Genomic DNA, 23657 nt, shown 5'->3' on the forward strand with positions numbered 1-23657 from the left:
TTGTGACTCACAACAAATTATTTTTTTGAGCTCTCAACATTTAAATCCAATATGATTTCGACACTGCCTGTAAAATATCCACCCTTTAAGATAATTAGTCAATGGTGCTAGAAAATAAAATAAAACATGGGGACACGAGTGGCAGAATGTTCATATTGTTTGTAGACGTTATCAGGTCGTGAGATTATTTTTCATTTTATCTCATCTTACTGCAGTATTTAGCATTAGACAAAGTGACAAATGATAGACTCAACACTCAATACTCTGTATATTTCCAACTTTATACTATGATTTTCACCCCGCCCCCAAAGGGGAGGTGAAGGGTATTGTTTTTGGTTCGGTTTGTTTGTTTCTTTGATTGTTAACACTCTAGCAGAAAAACTATTGGTTGAATTCATACCAAATTGGGTTTACAAATTACCAGTGACCCAGAATAGACCTAATTACATTTTGGGAACAGTAGGTCAAAGTTAAATTTTTTTATGAATTTTTAAACTGTTTTTTTTCCCCCATTTACTTATAATGGGTGAAATTTCAAATGTCTGTAGCAGCAAAACTGTGGTTGAATTCATACCAAATTAGATTTATAAATTTCCAGTGACCCAGAATAGATGTCATTACATTTTGGGAAAAGTAGGTCAAAGTTCACATTTTTAATGCATTTTTAAAGTCTTTTTTTTTTCCCCATTTACTTATAATGGAAGAAATTCCACATTTCTGTACCGGCAAAGCTATTGGTTGAATTCATACCAAATTGGGTTTATAGATTCCCAGTGACCCAGAATAGATGTCATTACATTTTGGGAAAGTAGGTCAAAGTTCATATTTTTTATGAATTTTTTAAATATTTTTTTCTCCCATTTACTTATAATGGGCAAAATTTCACGTGTCTATAAAAACATCAATTTTGTTTCAATTTACTTCAAACATGGCACATATAGAGAAGAACTTGATATGCTGACATCACCACATGCATAGACATGAAGACATCAGCTGGATCGATGCCAAAATAAGCTACAATACGTTCAAGGGGCGGGGTTTGTTGTGCCTGGCACCACTTGTTTTCATTCATTTTCCAAATTGCTCAGTCTTCCAAGGGGTTGCGGGGTTGCTGGAGCTTATCTCCGCTACCAAAAGGCAAAGAAGGGGTACACTCTGGATATGTCACTACTTCATCACAGGGCTGACATGTACAGACAAATAACCATTCAGTCTCACATTCACACCTATGGGTGAGTTAGATTGACCAGTTAACCTATTAATGTGCATGTCTTTGGACAGTGGGAGGAAACCAAAGAGAACATGGGGAGAACATGCAAACTCCACCCTTGCTGTGAGGTGACGGTGCTAACCACTGCACTACCATGCCACCCATCTACGATTATTTTGTAAATACTATACTATTTATTTCCTATTATATAAATGTATCTCATTTTGTGCTAAAGGACAATTGAAATGACCTTAGCTGAAGAGTAAAGCTCCTCTTATCCCATGAAGACTTGTGTGATTCCTGCTAACATGGACAATTTTTGCAGCATGTAAATCTCCCTCCTCCTGTGACAACTCCCCTCATGGCTACTGCTGCAAATAAAAATGTTCTGCATAATATTACCCTTTACATCTGGGTTTAAAAGAAATTACTCAGCTCATGTGTTTCTAATTCCTCCGCGGTATTGACCATGAGCCAGTTGCTGGTAACGCATATGGATGCTCCGAAGACACATGTGAAGATCACAGCAGCAGTGATGACTAAAATCCACTGGCTTAATGTTGGGGTCATCTTTTTTTCTTTTTTTATCCCTTGTTTCTTGTCTAAACCATCAGCTGGATGTGTTAGATCTCCACAAGCTCTTGATCACACTCATGGGCAGATGGGACGTGAAAAGATGCAGAAAAGGGAAGAGCAAAGAGGACAGAGACCCACACTGCATCATGAGGTTATCAGTTTCGTACCCACTGGCTCTGTGTCCTATTTTGCTGCTTAAATGTGTGTTTCTGTGTCCTAACACTACCTTTAAATAACTGAAGATGAAAGAACACATGACAAAACCCGTGGCTGTGCCCACAAATGCTGCAGCCGATAACCCAGACAATCACATGGTCATATAAGACAGAAAAGCCTACACATGCACCCATCTTTTATAATTGGTATTTGATTGTGTTGGTTTTTCAGTCTCAATCCTGCTTTGGGAAAAAAATAGGCCTCAGGCTTAACCCCTCATAATGAAACAGTGTGTTATGACTGAATGGATACGAGAAACAATGTCAGCTTTTGTTTCTACTAATGCATGCTCTTTGAAATCAATCATTTATATATTCATTATTTTGACCTTATAGGTAAACCATTCAACTCCTCTACATTCTCCTCAAACAATACACTGAATGAAGAGAATGAGGGATAAGAGCAAGGAAACAGCCACGAAATAGAAAAATAAAACCTCATTTTCTGATTGCTTCACATCGATTATGTTCTAAAACACAAATGAACACATAAACATTCAACTTAGGTTGCTGTGAGTGGAACAAACTGGATTAGGTTTGCTTTTATGCTGTTTCTACCACATACACTATGTAAAGCTGAAGGTACAAACTCACTGCCTAACACAGCGAAGCAAGAGTTAATAGAAAATATGGGGTATGAGCAAGTAAATGCATCACCATATAATGAAACGAGAGAAGTGATGATTGAAGGGGATTATTCTCTGTCTTTGTATAGATTTTTTTTTGAGGAAAATGCTTTATATTTTGGCTCTAAATTCTACCAAGGTGAAGGCATCATTTCTGTAGAACTGACTGGAGAGAAGGTATAGAGGAAAAGAAAAATAAAGTGATTCTGCAGGGGAAAAATTGTCAGAATAATTGGAGTCATTGACATATAAAGCACATTTAACAGAATTTTCAAAGTGTCACTGGCAGCCTTTAAGTTGCGTGAGTTCATAATTTCCTGCTGAGATAAGTTGACACAATGATTTATATGTCTTTGTGGGGGGGGGGGGAATGTTTCACATATATTTCAGGACATGGACATTGCATGTGGTGTCAAAGAAATGCACGACAAATATATTAAAAACAAATTCTATGTAGATGTAGCCTTTTGGCAGATCATTTGTTTAGAAGCTGTGAGGTTTCTGTAATCCTGGCACGAGTTCAGGCTGTACTTTTCCCTTGTACTAAAGAGGACCTTTGTGCTAAGAATCAGGGACATCGCCTATTCAGACTTCTGCATTTTTGTAAAAGGTACATACTCATCCACTATTAAGTTATAAAAAAGTGCTCATTCAATGTCATCGATATCACTTAACAAAAGATCGTTCAAAATTCAGTTTAGTTAACATTAGTCATTACTTTAATCTAATCATGGTCTATAGACCCACTTCTTCTTTGTTTAATACAAGCTACCAGACAAAAACCAAGTAGTCTGAGACCTTTCTGTTCTGTTTATTCGAATTAAGTCAAGCATTGATGATTAAGAGAAGGTAGGTTTTGACTGAGAAGATTCAGTGATATTATGTGTTGGTATAGATGTCTTTTAAATGATCAGAGACAGAATTCAACCATCTAACTTATGATAATCTAATAGAATCAGCTTAAATGTTTTATATGTAGATATGGGGAAAAAATGAAAAATGACAAATATTAAAATTATATTGTGGGCAACACGGTGGTGCAGTGGTTAGCACTGTCACCTCACAGCAAGAAGGTCCTGGGTTTGATTCCAACACCAGCTGAAGCAGGGGGGGGGGCTTTTCTTTGTGGAGTTTGTTTGGGTTCCCTCCAGTACTCTTCCTCCCACCATCTAAAGACATGCACTAATAGGTTAATTGATAAATCTAAATTGCCCATAAATGTCAGAGCGGTTCTTTGTCTGTATTTGTCAGCCCACATGTCCAGGGTGTACCCCGCCCTCGCCCATAGGTAGCTGAGATAGGCTCCAGCCTCCCTGTGACCCTCTTGAGGTCAAAGTGGTTCTGAAGATGAATGAAAATTATATTGTTGTATATTTTGGCACAATTATAATGAACAATATAGTAATAATATGTAATATACTGAACATGCTTTTTAATATATTGTAAAATACAACATGTACACTGCCTGGTCATCACAGTGTTTTGTTGGATCACCTTTAGCTTTTATGAGAGGCAGTCACAGTAGCATTATTTAAACCATGCACTGCTTATGTGGTGTAACAATGTCAAAACATTTCTTCCCATACAAAGTTGCAAGAACTTGTACTGATGATGGAGAGTCAGACTACTGTGTAAAGTCTTCTCTATCATGTCTGAAAGATCCTCAAGGGGGTTCAGGTCTGGACTCTGTGGTGGCTAATCCATGTGTGAAAATAATGTCTCATGCTCCCTGAACCACTCTTTTACAATCTGATCCTGATTAATCCTGGCATTGTCATCTTGGGATATGTCTGTGTCATCAGGGAAGAAAAAATCCACTAATGTTCAGACCTGGTCATTCAGTATATTCAGGTTCAGCTGACCTCATTTAATGGACGTATAATGTTGCTGAACCTAGACCTGACCAACTGAAACAACCCCAGACTATAATGCTGCACCTACAGACTTTTACTGTAGATGCAAGGCATGATGGGTAATCACTTAATCTGTCTGTCTTCTCACCCTGATGCACCCATCACTCTGGAACAGGGTCAGTCTCAATTCAGTTCAATTCAGTTCGAACTACTTTCTTTATCCCCATAGGGCAGTTTCGTGTACAGACTACCAGTCATTGAATTTAACAAAAACATCCAGTATACACACATACATAAACAAACCAAAATCACATGGGCAGCCTTTCAGTGCAATTGAAATGCAGGAACCAGAGCAGCATAGGTCAAAGTGCATGAACCAGCAGGGACCAGAATAAATAATGTCATGACCTCCCAAATAAATAAACAAATAGATAAATAAGCAAACAGATACATATTGTGGTCACAATGTTTGACCATCAACAGAACTGTCCAGAATAGAGCTGCACAATATATCGTTTGGGCATCATCATTGCGATATACTTGAGTGCAATAGTCACATCACAGGTCCTGCGATATAGGAGGCAAATGAACTCAATGTGTTTTCATATCTAATTTCAACCTGGGTACCTGACATGCATTGCACACAGTGACCCACCAATCACAATCGTTTTTAATCAGTTTGCTGAAGCAGACCACGCCCTGCACATGGAGTGAGTCACTGGTAACAACATTGAAAAATGAGCAATGGACCACAGAAAATCACCAAAATGGGCGGCTGTGGCTCATTTGGTAGAGTGGGTCGGCGGTTCGAATCCTGGCTCCGACTGTCCTCATGTCGAAGTGTCCTTGGGCAAGACACTGAACCCTAAATTGCTCCCAGTAGGGCCAGGCAGCACCTTGGATGGTGGCAGCTGCCCACTGGTGTATGAATGTGTGTGTGAATCTGTGAATGTGAGGAATTGTAAAGCGCTTTGGGCACCATGTAGGTGTAGAAAAATACACTATAAAAGTTCAGTCATTTTACCGAAAATGAAGACTTGGTGCCAAAAAGAAAAGCAATGTCAGTTATCTGGAATTATTCTGGCTATAAGAAGGATGATACTGAAACACGTTTTCTATGTCGATAGTGTCTTGCACCTGTTGCCACAACGAGATGTGACAACAAATTTGTTTGACCATTTACATTGGCACCACACAGATTTTATAGCCTCCTGAGTATTTTTTCATATTGCAGTATATATCGCCAGGTTAAAAAAAAATCGCAATGTCAGTTTTTTCCAATATTTTGCAGCCCTAGTCTAGAAGAATGAGTCCAGAACAGAGTCTGGACTCACCATCACCCTTTTCCCCGTTGCTCATACGTATCATTCTCCTTTTTTGTGGGCAGGTAGTATATATTTTATAACATTTTTCTGAAGTGAATAAAAAATTGTACTGTGAACCCAAATCATAAAAGATGTCGCAAAACACCATTATAAAAATGTTATGAAATCATAAAAGATTAAAAGAAGGCAATAGAGTGGGGATCCTGAGGTACAGATGCGTGTTCCTGTCTACCACACACATCCAGATAGATACGTGCTTATGGATGGATACACATTCGCATCAGTGTTACATATGTATGAACACATAAGAATGCACACCATGATCGTCTTGTAGAGCTACTCTGACTACATACAGAACCAGACACATACTCTGAGCACAGAGCAGATAAGGCATGTTAGCTGGTATCTGATGGTGTACGGAGGCGTGAAGATAATGGATATTTTCCCCATACAGAGGTTGAGAGGCTGCAGACGCCAAGCTGTTGATGGTAAATGTACTGAAGAGGGCACAGCTGTCACATTGGAGACAGCAGCTTTCTGTAAGATCTGTAAGAGCAACTGTAGCAATAGGTTTCATGCTTTCATGCACCCTCTTGAGGAAATGCATTGGATTTAACTCCTCAAATTGTTGAGGCCAGTGTGTTGTTGATCAAGACACTTAAAATATTATCCTTAATCAGTCTCATGTGCCTGAGTAAGAAACATCTTACATTGTAGAAGGGCTGGTTTGTTTTGACAACAAAGATGTAGTAAAGTTAAAGGTGATCTGTGTAATTTGAACATCACAGTAGAGTAATTTTGAGATGTCAGTATAATTACAGTAAAACAAACCAGTAAGACAGTCACAGAAAACACTGCACTGGTGCAACATATCAGGGTCTAATGGACTGTTCTGTTTAAGATGCATGGTCCTTTCATTCAGTTGGAGCTGAGGTTCTCAAAAATGTAAGTACAGGACAGAAAGGCAATGAAATTTACAGGAAAGGGTTTTAGTAAAAAAAATAAAAAAAAAGAAGAAGAAGACACATGAAGACATATCACAATAATACTTTTACTTCATTGATTAACTTCTGAAGTCCCACTCCCAACACTGTTTTAAAGGTTTACTAGGTTTCTCACACAGGCTAGTTTTTGACTGACAACTTGAGCAGAATACCACTCAAACAAGTGGCTGGTAAACAATCTTCAAGCCAAAGATACCTGTTTATGATATGGGTGCTTCTATGAAACTGGTCCTTAAAAACAGGAGGGGCTACAAATTCAATCCAGATGTAGACTAATGTTATGAAGCAAGTTTGGAAGCACTTTGGGTCTATTTTAAAAATGAATATTTGCTGAGATAAAAGAGAAACTATTTTTCAGATAAAACACATTTTTAAATTACGTTTATATTATTTTTATACAAAAAGTTTGTAAATGTATTATTTATAGAAAAAAATATTTGTGTTCAATTGATTATGTACCTCATTTTGGGCACATGTACATAGTCAGTTTATGAATATAAATTGATATTCTGAAAAAAACAACCACAATAATATTAGAATAAAAGAGGTGAAGTTGTTTATTTAGGTAAAAAATCATTCTGAAGCTGAAAACATTAACAGTGAGATATTCTGTCAGAGTTCACAGTATAAACATCTTATTATTATTATTTGTTTTTTTATTTCACTAAAATATAATTTTCCAATGAATTATATTCTCAGACAAATAAAAGGTCAAACGTGGACTTTAAAAGACCCAGATAAACCTGAGACCAACTGATGCAAAATTATAGAAAAATAAAATAAATACATGAGGCAGAAGTCCAAAAAACTGTTCTGTACTTTTGAGGGTTAATTCACTGTATTAAATGCAGTCTTTAATGCATACAACACATAGCATTACCATTAGTGATTAAGACTGTAGGGGGATTGAACTGCTGTTGAAGTCGCTCTGGGACCAACTCCAGATAGCTCGGCACATGGAGAACAAACAAACTGAACACAGAAAGGCCTGGTCTGAGTGGGAATAGCACATGGAAGACTCTAACTGTCAGACAGAAGTGCTGAACATGCCACCACATGTCCATTGTGTAGGATTAAGTGGCATGTAGTGATGACGTATTAAAGTCTACAGTCAAAGTTTGTCCATTGTGGGCTACTGTTGAAACAGCAGCACAGTGGAGGAGGACTGTGATGATATAAAGCCAAAGAAAACAAAACAGTTCTTATTTTCAGGCAGTTATAGTAAGTTATATTATACATTATACTCTGAAAATATATTTAATTTAATTTCTGCAATTGGATCCATTTGAATCCTACCCACTTAAACTCTCAGTGACAAACTTGATGATGCATGAATCTGCTCTAGCTTCTCAAATGCAATTATTTCAGTTCTAATTTGCTAAATATCTGTCTTCTGGTGTTGAGCCTATGTTGTCACACACTTTATTTGACAATGACTTCTAATGAAAATTATTCCTTGCCGCAGGCATTGGTGGAAGTACCATAGATGAAATGCATTTCCATGTGTGCCACCACTCTTTTTTTCTTATTAAGCCTACAAAAAAACCCTGACAGCGTGCTAATCACTTTGGTATTTAGGGCTCATTAATCTGTTCACACTCATCAGTCAGTTAGCTGTCAGTGCTGTGTTTGTGCTGAATACACACAGCGTCTTGATGGTCCCTTTTTGACACTGTTGCTCTAGTTGTTTAATCTTCTAGTTAATATGTGTGTGTCTGTCTGTAATTGCATTGCACGTGAGTAGTGTGTAAGTCTGCATTTGCATCTGTGCCAGCTGTTTACTGAGCTCTGCTGACCACACATACACCAGCGATCAATAAACAATCAGGATCATGACAGCTGCTCGGTTGCAGAGGAAGTCAACCAGAAAGGAGAAGGAAAAGGACTGAAATGAAAAGCGTGAAAAAAGTTCAGTTTACTTTCACAAACTTAGGTCAGTTCATTACTCCTCCTGAACGCTTCTGGGACACCTGGGCACCTTTTTGTAAGTGTGTAGTTAAAAGGTTTTTTTTTTTTTGTTTTTTTTTCTTAGACAGTAACATGCCTGTGGCCTTAGTGATATAGGTCGTTCACTGCTAATTCAGCTGACTCGAGGTGATGCCAACAGCTCTCCAGTGGAAGTTACATATGTGATTCATTCAGTGCCATTTCACCTATATTAAAATAATTGTATGTGTCATTTAATGGTTTTGATAAATCACTCCCTTCATTTACTTCATTAGTCATGAACTGAGAGGAACAAATGCTTCACTGTGTTTTAGAGTGTACATTAGGACATAATGACAAGACATCTGTTAATTAATGGAAAACAGATTTCACTTGTAGATTTTGTCTGTTTTAAATGAATAGAATAGAATAGAATAGAATAGAATAGAATAGAATAGAATAGAGACAATACAGTTTAAAATACTTTAAAGAATGCAACTAATGTGCTGTACAGACATTTTATAGTTACTGCTAATTTTCAGCCCTTATAATCTACACACTAAGATGTAAATGATTAACATTTTAATACTAAATCATACAATACGATAAAATACATATACATAACAAGAAAAGCACTCAGAGAGCGCAGACCTCCACCAAGAGAGATCCCCCCCCTCGATCACCACCAAAATTTAATCATTTCTTCCTTGTGCCAGTATCAACATTTCCTGAAAGTTTCCTGAAAATCCACAACTTTTGGAGTTATCTTGCTAACAAACAAACAAACACACGCACGCAAACACACAAAGCAAAGTGATCACAATACCTCCTGGGTAATGATCACAACAAGGTAATCATCACAACAAGCTTTTAAATGACAAACATGCTAAAACTACATTACCCAGTACATAATAACGACAAGAAAAGCACTCGGAGAGCACAGACCTCCATCAAGACAGATCCCCCCCCCCCCCCCCCCCCCCCCCCCATCACCACCAAAATTTAATAATTTTGTCCTTGTGCCAGTATCAACATTACATGAAAATTTCATGAAAATCTGTCCATAACTTTTTGAGTTATCTTGCTAACAAACAAACAAACACACAAAGCAAAGTGATCACAATACCTCCTGGCAGAGGTAATAATAATGAATTAGATTTATATAGTGTTTTTCTATTAACACATACTCAAAGCACGTACAATGGATCCATTATTTATTCACTCACACATTCACACTCTGGTGGTGGTAAACTCCATCTGAGTATATACCACAGAATCAGCGCTCTTTTACTTAAAAATAACTTAATATGCTACCAATAAGTTATTGCGCACATCATTTATCCTAAATTGTGGGAAGCTGTTGGATTGCAACCATTTATTCACTTAGGACAGAGGGGGGTTTCCAAACCAACGCATCAGCTTTTCTTTACACAGCCACTGAAAATGGAAGGATAAAAGATCACTGTTCTTCAAAGCTGTGGACAGTGGGTGTGTGTGAGGAGATCAGAGCGTCTCCTCTGGAGCTTGAAGCATGTTCAAGCTTTAAGAGGTGGCACTATATATGTTAATATCTCTGAAAATAGTCTCCAAGTGTGTCAGGCTCACCAAGAAGAAACTTCCTGCAAATGGAGGTTGAGAAGATTTAAAAAAAAAAAAAAAAAGTGTGAGCATCACAAGAAAGAAAAGGAAAATAAAAGATAAAGATAAAGAAAAAATATTTTACAGGAAACTGAAAGCAAAATCTGGCTGTATAGTAGAATAAATAATAAAAAGAGCATTGAATGTTTACTGACTTTATTTTTCATTTGTTTGTTCTTTCTCCCTTCGGCATGCTGATGTGCGCTGTTGTTTCTATTTTCTTTGCTTTTTTGTCTTTTGATTTTTCTATGTACGCACTGGGCATTTGAAATAAAAGCACAAACAAAAGGGTAAAACAAAAGGGTAAAAAGAATTGAAAACACAGGCTACAAAATACAAGCTTTGCTCCATATTCAGCATCATTAATTCTGAGCCACTGTGAACAGAAGTTGCTCCAACACTGTTTCACACCAAAAATATCAATTAGGGCCATCGTGATAATTATTTTTCACCCTCCTGTTTGTGTTAAATTGCTAAATCCATTGGCTAGTACAGAGACTTAATAGAAATGGATATGCTTGAGAAACAACAAAACACACTTTTTGGTTCATTAACAAGAATTCTTTTTTAAGCCTTGTTTTATGTTGATTGTGTTCTGCTCAGGGTTTGTTTACCTGATAATTTGCCATTTTTTTTCCAGTCTGATAATATTATGATAACTGATTATCAGTATATTCATTTATTAATACAATTCATCTTTGTCACGCAAAAAGAAGCACTTTGAAGGCATTCTAGCCAACTTAGACAAAAGCACATCTCACTTCATGTTAGGTGATGAATTACGTGTTTATCTCATGGTTGTATCATTTGTTAGTACTCAAACCCACACATTATTAAAGTGTTAAATGGCATGTTTTCCCCTGGGGTTGCTGTTCTGGGTGAGGAAAGTGGTTTTTATTCTGGTTTAGTCAGGCATGAAGGACCTGGATGTGTGTGTGAGGACTGTGTGTACATCTGTGTGTCTGTGCTCATTAATCCCCTTCCAGTGGGCCATGACATGTTCATTAGCCGGCCGTCCGTTTACATTGTTAACGCTAAGCCTCAGCTGTAGCTGTAGCGTGCATATACTTGTTGTTGTGTACGTGGATTCATGTGAGAGCTCCTAATAAGGCTGAGTCCGCAGAGAAGGAGATGTTTGTTCTTAGAAAGAAGCACAAGCCGAACACATGAGACCAAGGCAGACATAAGTGCTGGACTAGAGAGATGCTTAAAAGATGCAGAGACGGAGCTGAAGTTGTGTTAAACTCATTAAACATGAGGTGGAAGATACACACAGCCTCCCACTTTGAAACATCACCCAGACAAATCACAGCAGTGCCATCATTTTTGGCTCAGTTGCTGTTTCATCTCAGTTATTTTGTGTCCCTTTAGGTGTTTGTTGAGCCTGCAGCAAAGTAAACACTGCTCTGGTTTAACGCTGGTACTTGCCATTACATTTATTATTTATTTCATCCTCTAGAGCTTTATTTTTCTGCCACACTTCCTCCAGATCAACGGTGTTTTTGACCCCATTTTGAAATTAAAGTTAAAGAAAACACGTTTGACTTTATCTGTATTTACCTTGTAGCGTGACCAAAGTTCAGTAAAACATTAAAGTTTTTTGTGTTTGAGCTTGTCCCATGTCCTTCTCAGGACCATTCCCACATCATCACTGTATTCCCTGTTGTCTTTCTATGCAGTTGTGATCTTGTCTATTGATGCATTGCTCCTTTAAACATCAGCTGTCTCTGCAGGCTGCTGCTGCGGCTGCTGTGCTCATATTCCCAACTGACCGTTCCTGCGCTGAAAACAAAAAAAGTTGTTCCTGCTGCTGTGGCTCTGCTGCATTCTGATCTGTCTGTCTGCTGCAAGCCTCTAATGCAGTATTTACACTGTTCTGGAAGTCCCCTGTCATCTGTAATAGGTTACAGATGACAAGTTAACCTGTTAAACAGGTAATTAACAATTTTAATTAGTTCATCAACGTAATTTACTTCATTAATGTGATTACTTTTCTGATTGCATTTCTTCAAATGTTTTAAACTGGAAATTAAAGCTGTAAAGTCTCAACAGTTATGCTGGCTCGCATTATCTGAGAATGCGCAAAAAGAAACAACAAAAAGCAAAATAAATGTTATGCTACAGATGTAAACTATTCACAGGAAAGAATATCCTCTAATATAATCAACATTTTGATCAGTAAACATAATTTAATTGCATAATGATCACAGTTACATTTATCTTGCTCATATTTTCACACATTAAATTATCTGGATTATTCAGGTTATATCTTATTCATATCAAATGTTGCACATGTCTTACAGGTCACTATTATTTCATTTTTTGTACAGTCATTCAGGACATATTTTGGGATATCGGACAATAATAAACTTTAACTTTCATTGCTAACAGTGGACCACCAAACCCTAATCATGATTATCATACAGGGTGTCTACTAATTAACCTCAAATCTGGTAACATTTGCTATATTTGCTTGGAAATCTTTGTAAAGAATTTGTTAAACGTGTAATTAGTGTTGAGCATTTCATCCTAACGAAGATGGGAATGAATGGAGCCAACAATCATTTATGGCCGGAGGGGTTCAGATATGAGCTTTAGCAGCTTGTACAGAAACATTAGTCATGGAGAAATGGAAATGGGTGCTTCTATGAAACTGGGTTCATTTTGGTACCTGCTTTTTAGACCCAATAATAAAAGAGAAATTTAGACATATTTCCCCCCAGGATGTACCTAATGATGACCTCAGATAAATGCAAAAAAAATCATACTCTTGCTCTGAGCCATCCCAAAATTAATGAATTTTTAATCAAATATTGGGGCCAAAAATCAGACCAAAATTGGGACATGAAAATCTACCTAGGTGTCAGTGCATTTGATCTGGAAAACATGGTTGTAAATGGTCTTATATAGCACTATAAATAAAGACACTGTGTTAAATTTGATGATCCTAGTGGTTTTTCTAATCCAGACATGTGGGTTTTTCATGAATCTCAGTCTCATTTCAGGTTTCGGGTGTAACCCATTGTGTCCACTCGCGTTACATGCGGAACCTGCCCATTTAAACTCAAATAAATCACAAGTGACTTTGCGACAGTGGTCATTTTGGTGAAACACTCTGCCTTGCATAATTAGTTCAATTCCCAAAGTGTACCCGAGAGGGAATAAAAAGTTATTCAAAAAAATAGTAGCGTATAATTTTCGTGTCCTTTTTACAGTGTTACATGCAGATTTTTGTATAAAAATAATATAAGAACATTATAAAAATGTGTTTTATCTGAAAAATAGTTTCTCTTTTATGTCAGTAAATATTTATTTTTAAAATAGACCCAAAGTGCTTCCAAATTTGCTCCATAACATCAGTCTACATCTGTTTTGAATTTTTAGCCCCCATGTCCTGTTTTTAGGGACTAGTTTCCTAGAAGCACCCAAATATAATAACAGATGACTTAAAACTGGTTCAAAACTATACCTGAGGCTCATTTTACTGTTATTTTTGTGAATGTAAGGTGTTAAATTTGGTCAAGACGCCTTGGAAAATGTCTTTAAAAGTCTTAAATTTGACTTCTTCAAACCTGTAGAGTTGATCATCATACATTTCTATATTGCGAATAAATATCACTACAGTACATTTATTTTGTCTTCTGGGTCAGTTTGGCTCATGTTGTCATCCATGCTTGCAAAATGCTTCTGTGTTTTCTATTTACTTTTACTCAATGTTAAAAGTGTTATAATAATACTTGGCTTAAACATTCTACGTCTACATTTATGAAATATTTTTCATGTTCTGACCATAACTAATCATTTTAAATCACAACTAACCGTCTGGTTTCTTCAACTGTCACTCAAGAGGAATGATAACCATTAAACATTCTAAAGGTACTGATTTGATTTATCATGATAATTATTGATGACTGAAATGACCATTCATGATATGATAATGTTTCAAGCTGTAAGTGTGACATTTTTGTCGATATGGTGCATAATTGTGTAGAACATGACTTTGAAAACACTAATTGTGTCCTATTTGTATCAAAATGTCTTGATGTGAGTTGTAATCATCTATTTATTCATAAAGATCACACCATAGTGATGTGTCAATCAAATCCCACATCACCAGACTGATGAACAGCTTCTTCTCCTGGGCTGTGTGGACTGTAAACACACACCATACCTTACTGTAATCTGCAATAACCACTCACCGAACATGTGCCTCATGTCTGGCACATATATGTTTACATTGCTTACCCTGTTACATTTGCACTGTTCATGTTGTTTACACTGGTACATGCATGTTTTCATTGTTTACACCATTACATTTGCACATTTTTATACTACTTCTATATTTTTTAATTTCGACCCTTTCATACCGTATATCTCCAATTTGCACATATTTCGATTGCACAGTGTTTTATATTTTTTTCATATATGTCTGTGTCTTATTGTGCTGTTATTTAGATGTAAGTGCGTTGTCACTTGCAGAGATTCCCTGCAGTGTCGTTGAGTAACTGGTGTAATGACAATAAAGCCTATTCTATTCTATTCTATTCTATTCTATTCTATTCTATTCTATTCTATTCTATTCTATTCTATTCTATTCTAATTTGTTTATATAGGCCAATGAATTGACATCAAGTTGACATCAGTATCGCTTTCATTTTTCCATTTAACATAAATGCAGCAGAATACCTTCTTCCTTGTGATGTTCACCTCCCTCTAATTTCTTCTCCTCTTTCCTTCATAACCTCATTTCTTCCCTCTCTGCATCCTCAACTCCTCTTCTGGTCCTTGATGATTCCTCTGTCCTTTCTCTTTTCTTCGATGTCCTTCCACTCTTCCTTAATTCACTTTCCTCTCCTGCTTAAAATTCTGACCTCTTCTCACCCTTTCTTTCCTCCCATCTTTGGTGCCTTTGTCTTCCCTTCCTCAGTGCTTCCATTTTCTTCTCATTGTGCCTTCATTGTTTTCATTTTCGCCTGTCCGATTCTTTTTCCATTTTTCAAACCTTTGCCTTATTCAGCCTATTCTTTCTGCTTTTTTTTGCCTTTGTTTTTCATCTCAGTTTAGTTCAGTTGATCTAAAGACTCCTCAAAGCTCAATTTCAGTGCAGTGTGCATGGAAAGGAGTGCTTTTTCCTCCTCTGCTTTCATTTCCTTTCAGATCTTCTCCTATTTCTCTTGCCTTCTCAAGGTTCAGGGGTTTCTGCCTTGAGTCACACACAGCTCACTGAAGGTCTGATGAAGGTTGTCCTGTCATGTGCCTCTCAACACTTGTACATGTTATTTTGCATTTATGACACACTCAATTTCCACACTTTGCCTGCTTTCTTTGACACACACAGTGGCAGAGTTTTGACTGGCTGGGTTGTTTGTGAAGCACAGCAGCCGGTTGTTGAAAGCTGCAAATGCCCGATTATGTAAGATGTGTTTACCAGATGCCGGTTGACAGTTTCAGTTGTCCTCTGTCTTGCTTTCCGTCTCACTCAGGGTCTGGTTCTTTCTCTACATGCTTTAAGCAATAATTATCCCCCACTCCACAATCTTTCCTCCTCTATCTTTTTTATCTACCTTAAGTGCTATTTCGCTGTTGCATAATCCATGTTGACATCTGTATGACTTATTACATCAGAAACACATTCAAGTTTCAGAATTAATGAGACAAACACTTTGTTGTACACACCCCTTTTCTAATTACTACACTATACCAAACTGTAAGCTCAGATAAATCATCTGAAATCAATGGTTTCAAAGCTAATCCTTATTACTGCCGCCAGGAGGTATTGTGATCACTTTGCTTTGTGTGCTTGCGTGTTTGCGTGTGTTATTGCGTGCATGTTTGTTTGTTAGCAAGATAACTAAAAAAGTTATGGACGGATTTTCCTGAAATTTTCAGGAAATGTTGATACTGGCACAAGGAAGAAATGATTACATTTTGGTGGTGATCAGGGGTGGGGACCTGCTATTGGTCAGCTTTTTGTAAACTTCAGAGTTGCAGCACATTGATCTAGATGAGACCGGAATAAAGACTAAAATTTATAATAAAGGTACAGTGTGTAAGATTTTTATAGTGTTCTTTCCAATAATCAGTCTATTTATTGATTATAATTGTTGGATAAAATAGTGCTCAATCAGTCAAAAAAAACAATTTGTTCGATTATATGTAACCTAGAAAAAAACGGTTAGATATACATAGCACGGTACTGCTTGCTGGGTGTCACAATATTTTCCCTACATGAGCCTACAGAGGACAAAAATCGAAGTAGCTGCCAGCACAATGGGGCAGGCTTCTCCATTAACAATAATAAATAATTAATAATGACTCAAGTAATACTTTTACTTTTATTGATGAGATTTTAAGTTCATATATAGGCTACAGGAATTAATCAGCATGACAGATCATATGCAACAATTTTATTTAGGCATACACAACACCACATAAATTTAGGCATATACAACATAAATTAGTCGCACAAAACAGTGAGTGATGTAGTCCATAAGTCTACTTGCATAGTCTACAGCCACTATGCATGTAGAAAAAATACAAACAGAGAAATAATAGGACGTTATTCTGCAAACCTTCACTCTTTCACGCTGAAGTCTCCATAAGTCCAAGATTCTGTCCTCCTCTGCCGTGGGTTTCCTTCCCAGCCCAGCTGGAGTCTTGCTTCTCCCTTGACCCCTACCTCTACCCCTACCCCTGCATTTGCCTCTCCCTCTGGTCGTAGGAATCCGCTCACTCCATTAAAAAAAACAAACTCAGCATAAGAACAAACACTGAATCCCTAATGGACATAACTTTAGATGTTTTATTTCAACTGGTTTAATGACAGCAAAACAAATGACCAGAATCATCTTATCACAAAAAATGATAGAACTAGAATAACCAAAATCATGTTTTTTGAAGACATCCACATGATTTTAAATCTTTTCATGTTCAATTCATGAATGTTTTTATTTTTCTACACTTATCTCGTTGCTTGATGGAAGTGATGACAGAGAAGTTGAGGTGCTCGCCATTTCAGCAGGTTGTAGAAACTAAGTATTTGGGAATCACAAAAGATACAGCCAAGGCTTTTTTTCCCAAAGTGTCTGTCGTTAGGTAAGCGCAACACCAGGACAGAGAAATCGCACTGTCTTTGCATTGATTCAGGTATTTGCTGCCACCTAGGGTAGGGAGGTTACACACTGTACCTTTAAGTAAAACAGTAATTTAAAATTTCTTCTTTCTCTCAAACTGCTGTTTTTCAAATTTTTCCCAATGTCCAGCCCAAGCAGCGGACATCCCTGTCCTCATCCCTGGACGTCCAGAGGCCGGTCAACCACAGCTGTGAGCCCAGTGAGGTGAGCTCATCCCTGGGCTACGCCAGTTTCAGCACAAGCCCCCCTGCCAGCCCACCCCTCAGTCCCAACCAGGAGGACTCTGCAGGCTCCAACGACGACTGTCAGTTCACAGGTCAGACTCAGGAAATACCACCATTTAGGCCATGTCCACACGAAACCGCATCTTTTCCTATCCAATCTTTTTCTCTGTCATTTTCAAAAAAGTGTCATTTCAGGAAATATCTGCGTCCACGCGAAACTACTGAAAACGACTGAAAACCATGTAGTGATGCCAGGCCTGTATGTGGCGTTGTAATGCTCTTGCAAAAAAACAGAGAAGACATGGAGCATGCGCATAAAGGTTCTACAAGGTCTGATCTAATTTTTCCTCCTGGTTGCCCCTCTCCGCAGTAGATCCAAGAGCATGTAGTGAATATTGCTAGCTATGGTTGTTTGTTGCTCATTATAATGAAAGAGTAGCCAAAGATTTTGATTCAATATTTCCAATAAGTTCAATAGCTGTTGTAGCACGGGCATTACTCTGCAGTGCACCATTGTTGTTGTTGTTGTAGTGTAGTAGCTGTAGTGTTAAAGACCATCTCTTAGGAGTAGCATCATTTGAAAACTCTTGACTCTTTTTGCTCAGTTGGGTCACTGACAGAAATCACTGACAGAAAGCCAAGCATTTAAATAAAAGAAATATGATCCGTATGTTTTGAAAGAATCATCCAAAAGGTCATGCTCCTTGGAACAAGTAATGGAATTATATGGGTGGAATGGAATTCAAACAATAAGTTATTTATCTTTTTATTTCTGGTATCTAAGTCTTTCTTTCCTTTTCTTTTTTTCATTGCCTTCGTGCAGATGGTTTTGTTCTCTCAGCCCAGAAACCAAATGAAACATTAATCCATGAGTTCTTGGTCAGAGGAAATTTAAAGCATACCTTTATTTCTACCATAGCCTAACATGCAGAGACCAAAGGATAACTGGCAAAACTGCTGAGGTAGGTCTTATATGATTATCAGGGCAGAACACTTCTGAAGAGAGTTACAAGTATGATGAAAATGGTGAATTTGTACTTTTTATTTAATTTGCAGAAATTATAATAACATACCTGAACAAAGAAAATACATCAGCATCACTTTATGTGAACCAGAAAGTTAAATGCAGAGGGAAAGTGCTGCAATGTCAAGATGGATTAGAATGTGTCTACAAATGATTGTATTTGTGTGATTGTTAAACCTTGTGCAAAAGGTTTGTTTATGTCCAGTTTTGCACCTGAAAGGAACTTTTTAGGCTTATTATTTATTATTAGCTTGAGAACGATATTCAAGGCCCTTCAACTAGAAATCAGGATGCAAAAAAATACTTTAAGAGAAAAACTCAACACCACCAAAAATCTCAAAGACATCAGCAAAAATAAATCTTTGTAAGTCCTTTGGGAAGTCCCTTTTGCTGCCAGAGCAGATGAAACACTGAGTTTCATCTAATGACGCAAACCCCCCCAATGAATAGAAAAGTTTCTCCTCCAAGAGGCATAATCTTTGTAATGAGTGGGTTGTTTTTATCATAAACACTGCAAAAGCAGTGAACATAAGCCTTAGACCTGCACATACAAGCTCATATTCATAGTTTTGTTTGTATTCACATGAAAAATTACATTTGCTTAATGCAAATGTGTTACTATGTTTGTTTTAATGACCAGTGACCCTTGATATCCATAAGTTGACACGCCTCTGCCAGGTTATTTTTTCTCTTTTCTCCTATATTGCATCATTTTCTTTTCGCTCGCCTCTTGTGTTACCATGGCAATGTGATTCCTTGTTGTCATGGGGAAGTGGTGACCATGCCGATAGTTTTCTGGTGACGTGGTTGTGAATACTTTCTTCTCTCACCTGGGTTTCAGTCCAACTGTCCCTCACTCCCGCTGCTATCAGGCACCAACAGAAGAGCCAAAGCAGGGGAAGTCGAGCAGGCAGGAGGCATCTTCAGTGTGTGTGTGTGTGCGTCTGTGTGCGAGTCTGTGTGTGTGTGTGTGTGTGTGTGTGTGTCTGTGTGTGTGCGAGTCTGTGTGTGTGTTTCATCCGGCAGCAGTTCAGAGGCCTATCTAGACTTTGATCTGTGTAGTGCCTCAGACGAAAAACACATTCATTATCAATCCACAGGTGCAAGCACACGCAGAAAACACATTTACCCACATGCATAGACTGAATGAGGCATCATCATCATCTACAATTCCTATTGATGTGTTTATGTAACAGGTCTTATTTCCCTCTCAAACCCACATAATGACTCTTGGGTCTGGCATTGAGGTCTGGACGAGTTCTGAGGATGAACTAAATAGAGTAATATTAATCACAGTGATGAAAAACTAACCTTCTTTAACATTTATGCATAAATCTGAGATCACAGGAGTAAACCTCAAACCTTAGTTCATTATGGAAAACAATATGTCCTGCTTATCTGTCATATTTTTCTATAATAAAGAGATAAGGTTCAAATAACTAATAAGTGGATAAACAGAATATAATATACTTTACTCATCCCCATAGAGGAAAAACATAAAATACTAAGTGACATGAGATTGATTCACAATTTTTTTAACCACTTTTGTAGGTTGGACACCGTTTACTGTGGCCCTGTAGCTCCTAAATAAAATCCCATAACATTGTAAACACATGATATATTTACATTTTCCATCCATTCTGAAAATATCTAGCGTTTTGTGCCCTTACCTGTCCACATTAACACAGACATTTTCTTCCACATGTAAAAAAAAAATCCTATCCACACAATGTTTGATATGTCCACACAACAATGCAAAAGCAATGACTAATAGGTTCAAAAGCTCAGACAAACCAATGTTTCTGCTGGACACTACAGATAGTACTGGATGTAGCTTTGATTTGTCATGACAGATTAAACAGGGTAACTACAGTGACAGCAAGTCAGGTTATATACTTATAAACTTAAGCTACTTTATGTGAGGCTGTTGAAGTCTATTTGGACAATTTGGATTTCCCTATAAAATCGGCCTGTGAACAAGAGGCCCAAATGCAGAGAAAAGTATCCAATTTGCCAAATATCGTTAGTGTGGACAGAACATAAATAATATTCTAAAAAAGCATAGACTCCTGAGTTTTTCTGTATTTCAGTACTGACCACTCAGGAAACCCAGGGCACTTTTAACAGTACTCCTTGGCCTAAATGTAGTGTTTCAAAGATTAGTTTGTTAATCAGTTGTGAAAAGATATGTGCAACTAATTTGTCAGTTGATGTAAATATTAAAAATTTTACACATTGCATCTACAATTAATGTTTTTTGTTGTTGTTGTTGTTGCATGTGATCTAAGAATAAGCAATCTCCTTTGGGTTGGGAATTCTTTTTTATTTGTACATGACACCTTTGTTGTGGAGAGTTATTTGTGTCATTTTATTCTACCATTTTATTTTCTAACATGCATGAATTGATTGTCAAAATGGAGATCATTCACTGTGTTTTACAGGCTGCTATGCTTATATTCTTACAGATGAGAGCATGTTTGCTTTCACTGGGGGATGAAAGTATTAAATGAAATGAAATAGGAAACAATATGTTGTTTTGTCATTATTATTTACCTGTAGGGACATAGGATCTGTATATTAACAACTGTACCTGTACAAATACTTATATATCACAAATAGTACTTCAAATGTCTTCTAAATATGTCACAGTGTGCGTCTGTGCCTCAGTCTCCTTTCAGACTGCGTCACCAGGAATAGATCGGCACGTATTTATTTTTCATTTAAATTATTTCTGTTTTTGCTTCCTTCTTTTTGAGCTACTCTGCTCATTCCTCCTGCTCTCTCTACTTATTAGCTTTATAAGGTCCATTGTGAGGTTGCCATGGTAACAAGTGGCTTACAGACAGACAGAGAATGAGAGAAAGAGGGAGTATATACAGTATGTATGTGGGTACAGAAGGCAAAGAGTCACAGAATTCAAAGGATGCCAGTGAAAAATAGAGTGGGTGAGGGAGAGAGAATGAAGTCTAACATCGCAGGAGAAGGAGGGGGGGTGGTGATGACAAAAATCAGGAAAATGAATAGAATGAAATGTGAGATTTCAGGGGGTTGGAGAGAGAAACGAGGACAAGAAAGTGAAGACAACACTTTCTTCCTGAACACCATAAAAGGGCTTCCCTACCTCCCTCTCCACATCTTATTCCTTTCATTCTGTACCAAAAAATCCTGCTTTTCACCAAGCTAACATTTATACAATAAATCTCTGGCCCTGCAGGTGTCAACCACCTGCGTGGGCAGTTAGATGAAAAGGAGGCCTATTTATAACCCAATCCATCCCTGGTGCTGCTGTTTATGCTACGGAACTACGGTTTACGTAATGTTGGACATCGCTCGAAAAGATATTCCCTCAGTGCCCTCTGTGCAGAGTGCCAAGTGCAATGCAGTGTTATGCAAAAGCAGTGCAACTGTCGACGCAGTTGTCCTCCATGAATTATGCAGTGCCCCCTGCGACAAGTCAGTAACAAACAGGCACAAAACTGCTGGTCTGTATTTATTCACCTGGAAGCTGTAGCTTCTGGAACACTTTGTGTGCAACAGCTTATGTGTGTGAAAAAATATCAGTGGTAGATTTATTTTGTAATTTATTCACATGTTTATATAATTACAAGGCTAAGGAGAATATGATGATACTTGTGTTTGTCCAAAAGCTACTGCACTGATTTGGATCAGTTTTAGTGGAAGAGTATAGGACATGGACAAAAGATGAATCCCTTAAATGATACAGATACAGATCCATATAATGGACAGAACCCGGATTTTTTTTTTTTTTTTTTTTGAGAGCCCAAAGCTAACTTTTATCTGTTGTCCAGTGCAGTTAAACTAACCAAATGCACCAGATGACACTTACATTAACCACTGACACCAACTGACAAATAGAAATAAGAAGGCGAATGTGCTCTCAGCCCATCTAGCTACACTCTCTGAATACATGCCATCATTTTGCACTAGCAATAATACAACAAATAAACATTGGACATTTTATTGAGCACCACTATAGGAGCAATGGAGCATCTAGTTGTTGTAAACACAACAGCCATTATGTAGGTGCCAACATGCTACATAGTTGTTGTTTTTTTTCCCAGGGGGCGTCTTGTGTTTACATTTGGTCGAGGAGCATTTATTATAGACGAGTGTTGATATATACAGCCCAGCCAAAAGCAAAGAAGGTCCCACCTGGATTTAACTAAACAAATTAATAAGAGCCTTCCATGTGATAATTTCTGAAGTGCTTAACATGTTTCAGATAAAATATGTTCTTAAATTCTAACTGATGGGTCTTTAGGTCTGTGTCTCTGATGTACTTGCACACAAAGGAGAATCATTTTTGAAAGCTTGAACACATATAAAAGGCATGTTTCCGATGTGTTTTCTGACATATAGGCCAGTTTTCAGGTTCTTACCTCAAACAAATTCTCCAGAGTTCATTTGTGAAGACCTCTCCTCATAGCACACATATCCACAGACTAATCAATTAGCTTCTAGTGTCTATGAGCCATACATGGCACAATGATCAATCACTCACTGGCTGTGCTTAGATGAAAGAGTTAACTTCATAAAAAAATTTTGTTTTGTAGGTCTTGGTTCTCAGATATCACATACTCCATCTGCACCTAAACATAAACTCTTAACAAGTATCTGCTTCTACACAAAAGCAGAGTGTTTCTATCAACCTGCTGCATTTGATCATCAAGTCACACTCACAGTCTACAGTGGCTGCATTTGGAGAAATAATCTGTCATACATGCTCAGTAGGGTTAGGAGTCTTAGCTGTAAGGCCGATACAGTACACATCTTGATACAGCAACTCCAATCTGATATATTAAAGATACATGTGTGGCATCTCGCAATATGATACGATACAATTCAATTCACACCCAAATCACAAAACAGAGCAATTAAGCCC

General features: G+C 37.5%; 1 protein-coding gene across 6 annotated transcripts in view; it reads left to right on the plus strand.

The window, feature by feature from the left end:
* Positions 1-23657, plus strand: part of anks1b (ankyrin repeat and sterile alpha motif domain containing 1B) — a 258313-nt gene that overhangs the window by 156577 nt on the left and 78079 nt on the right. For all 6 annotated transcript variants that reach the window (XR_003936737.1, XM_030148434.1, XM_030148435.1 and 3 more), the window contains one exon: positions 17636-17822. Coding sequence is in view for 5 of the 6 variants with exons in the window: in XM_030148434.1 (XP_030004294.1) it covers positions 17636-17822 (187 nt within the window). In the remaining variant the exon portion in view is untranslated. The remainder of the gene's footprint in view (positions 1-17635; positions 17823-23657) is intronic.

The sequence above is a fragment of the Sphaeramia orbicularis genome, chromosome 12, assembly GCF_902148855.1.
Source record: "Sphaeramia orbicularis chromosome 12, fSphaOr1.1, whole genome shotgun sequence".
NCBI classification, from domain to species: domain Eukaryota; kingdom Metazoa; phylum Chordata; class Actinopteri; order Kurtiformes; family Apogonidae; genus Sphaeramia; species Sphaeramia orbicularis.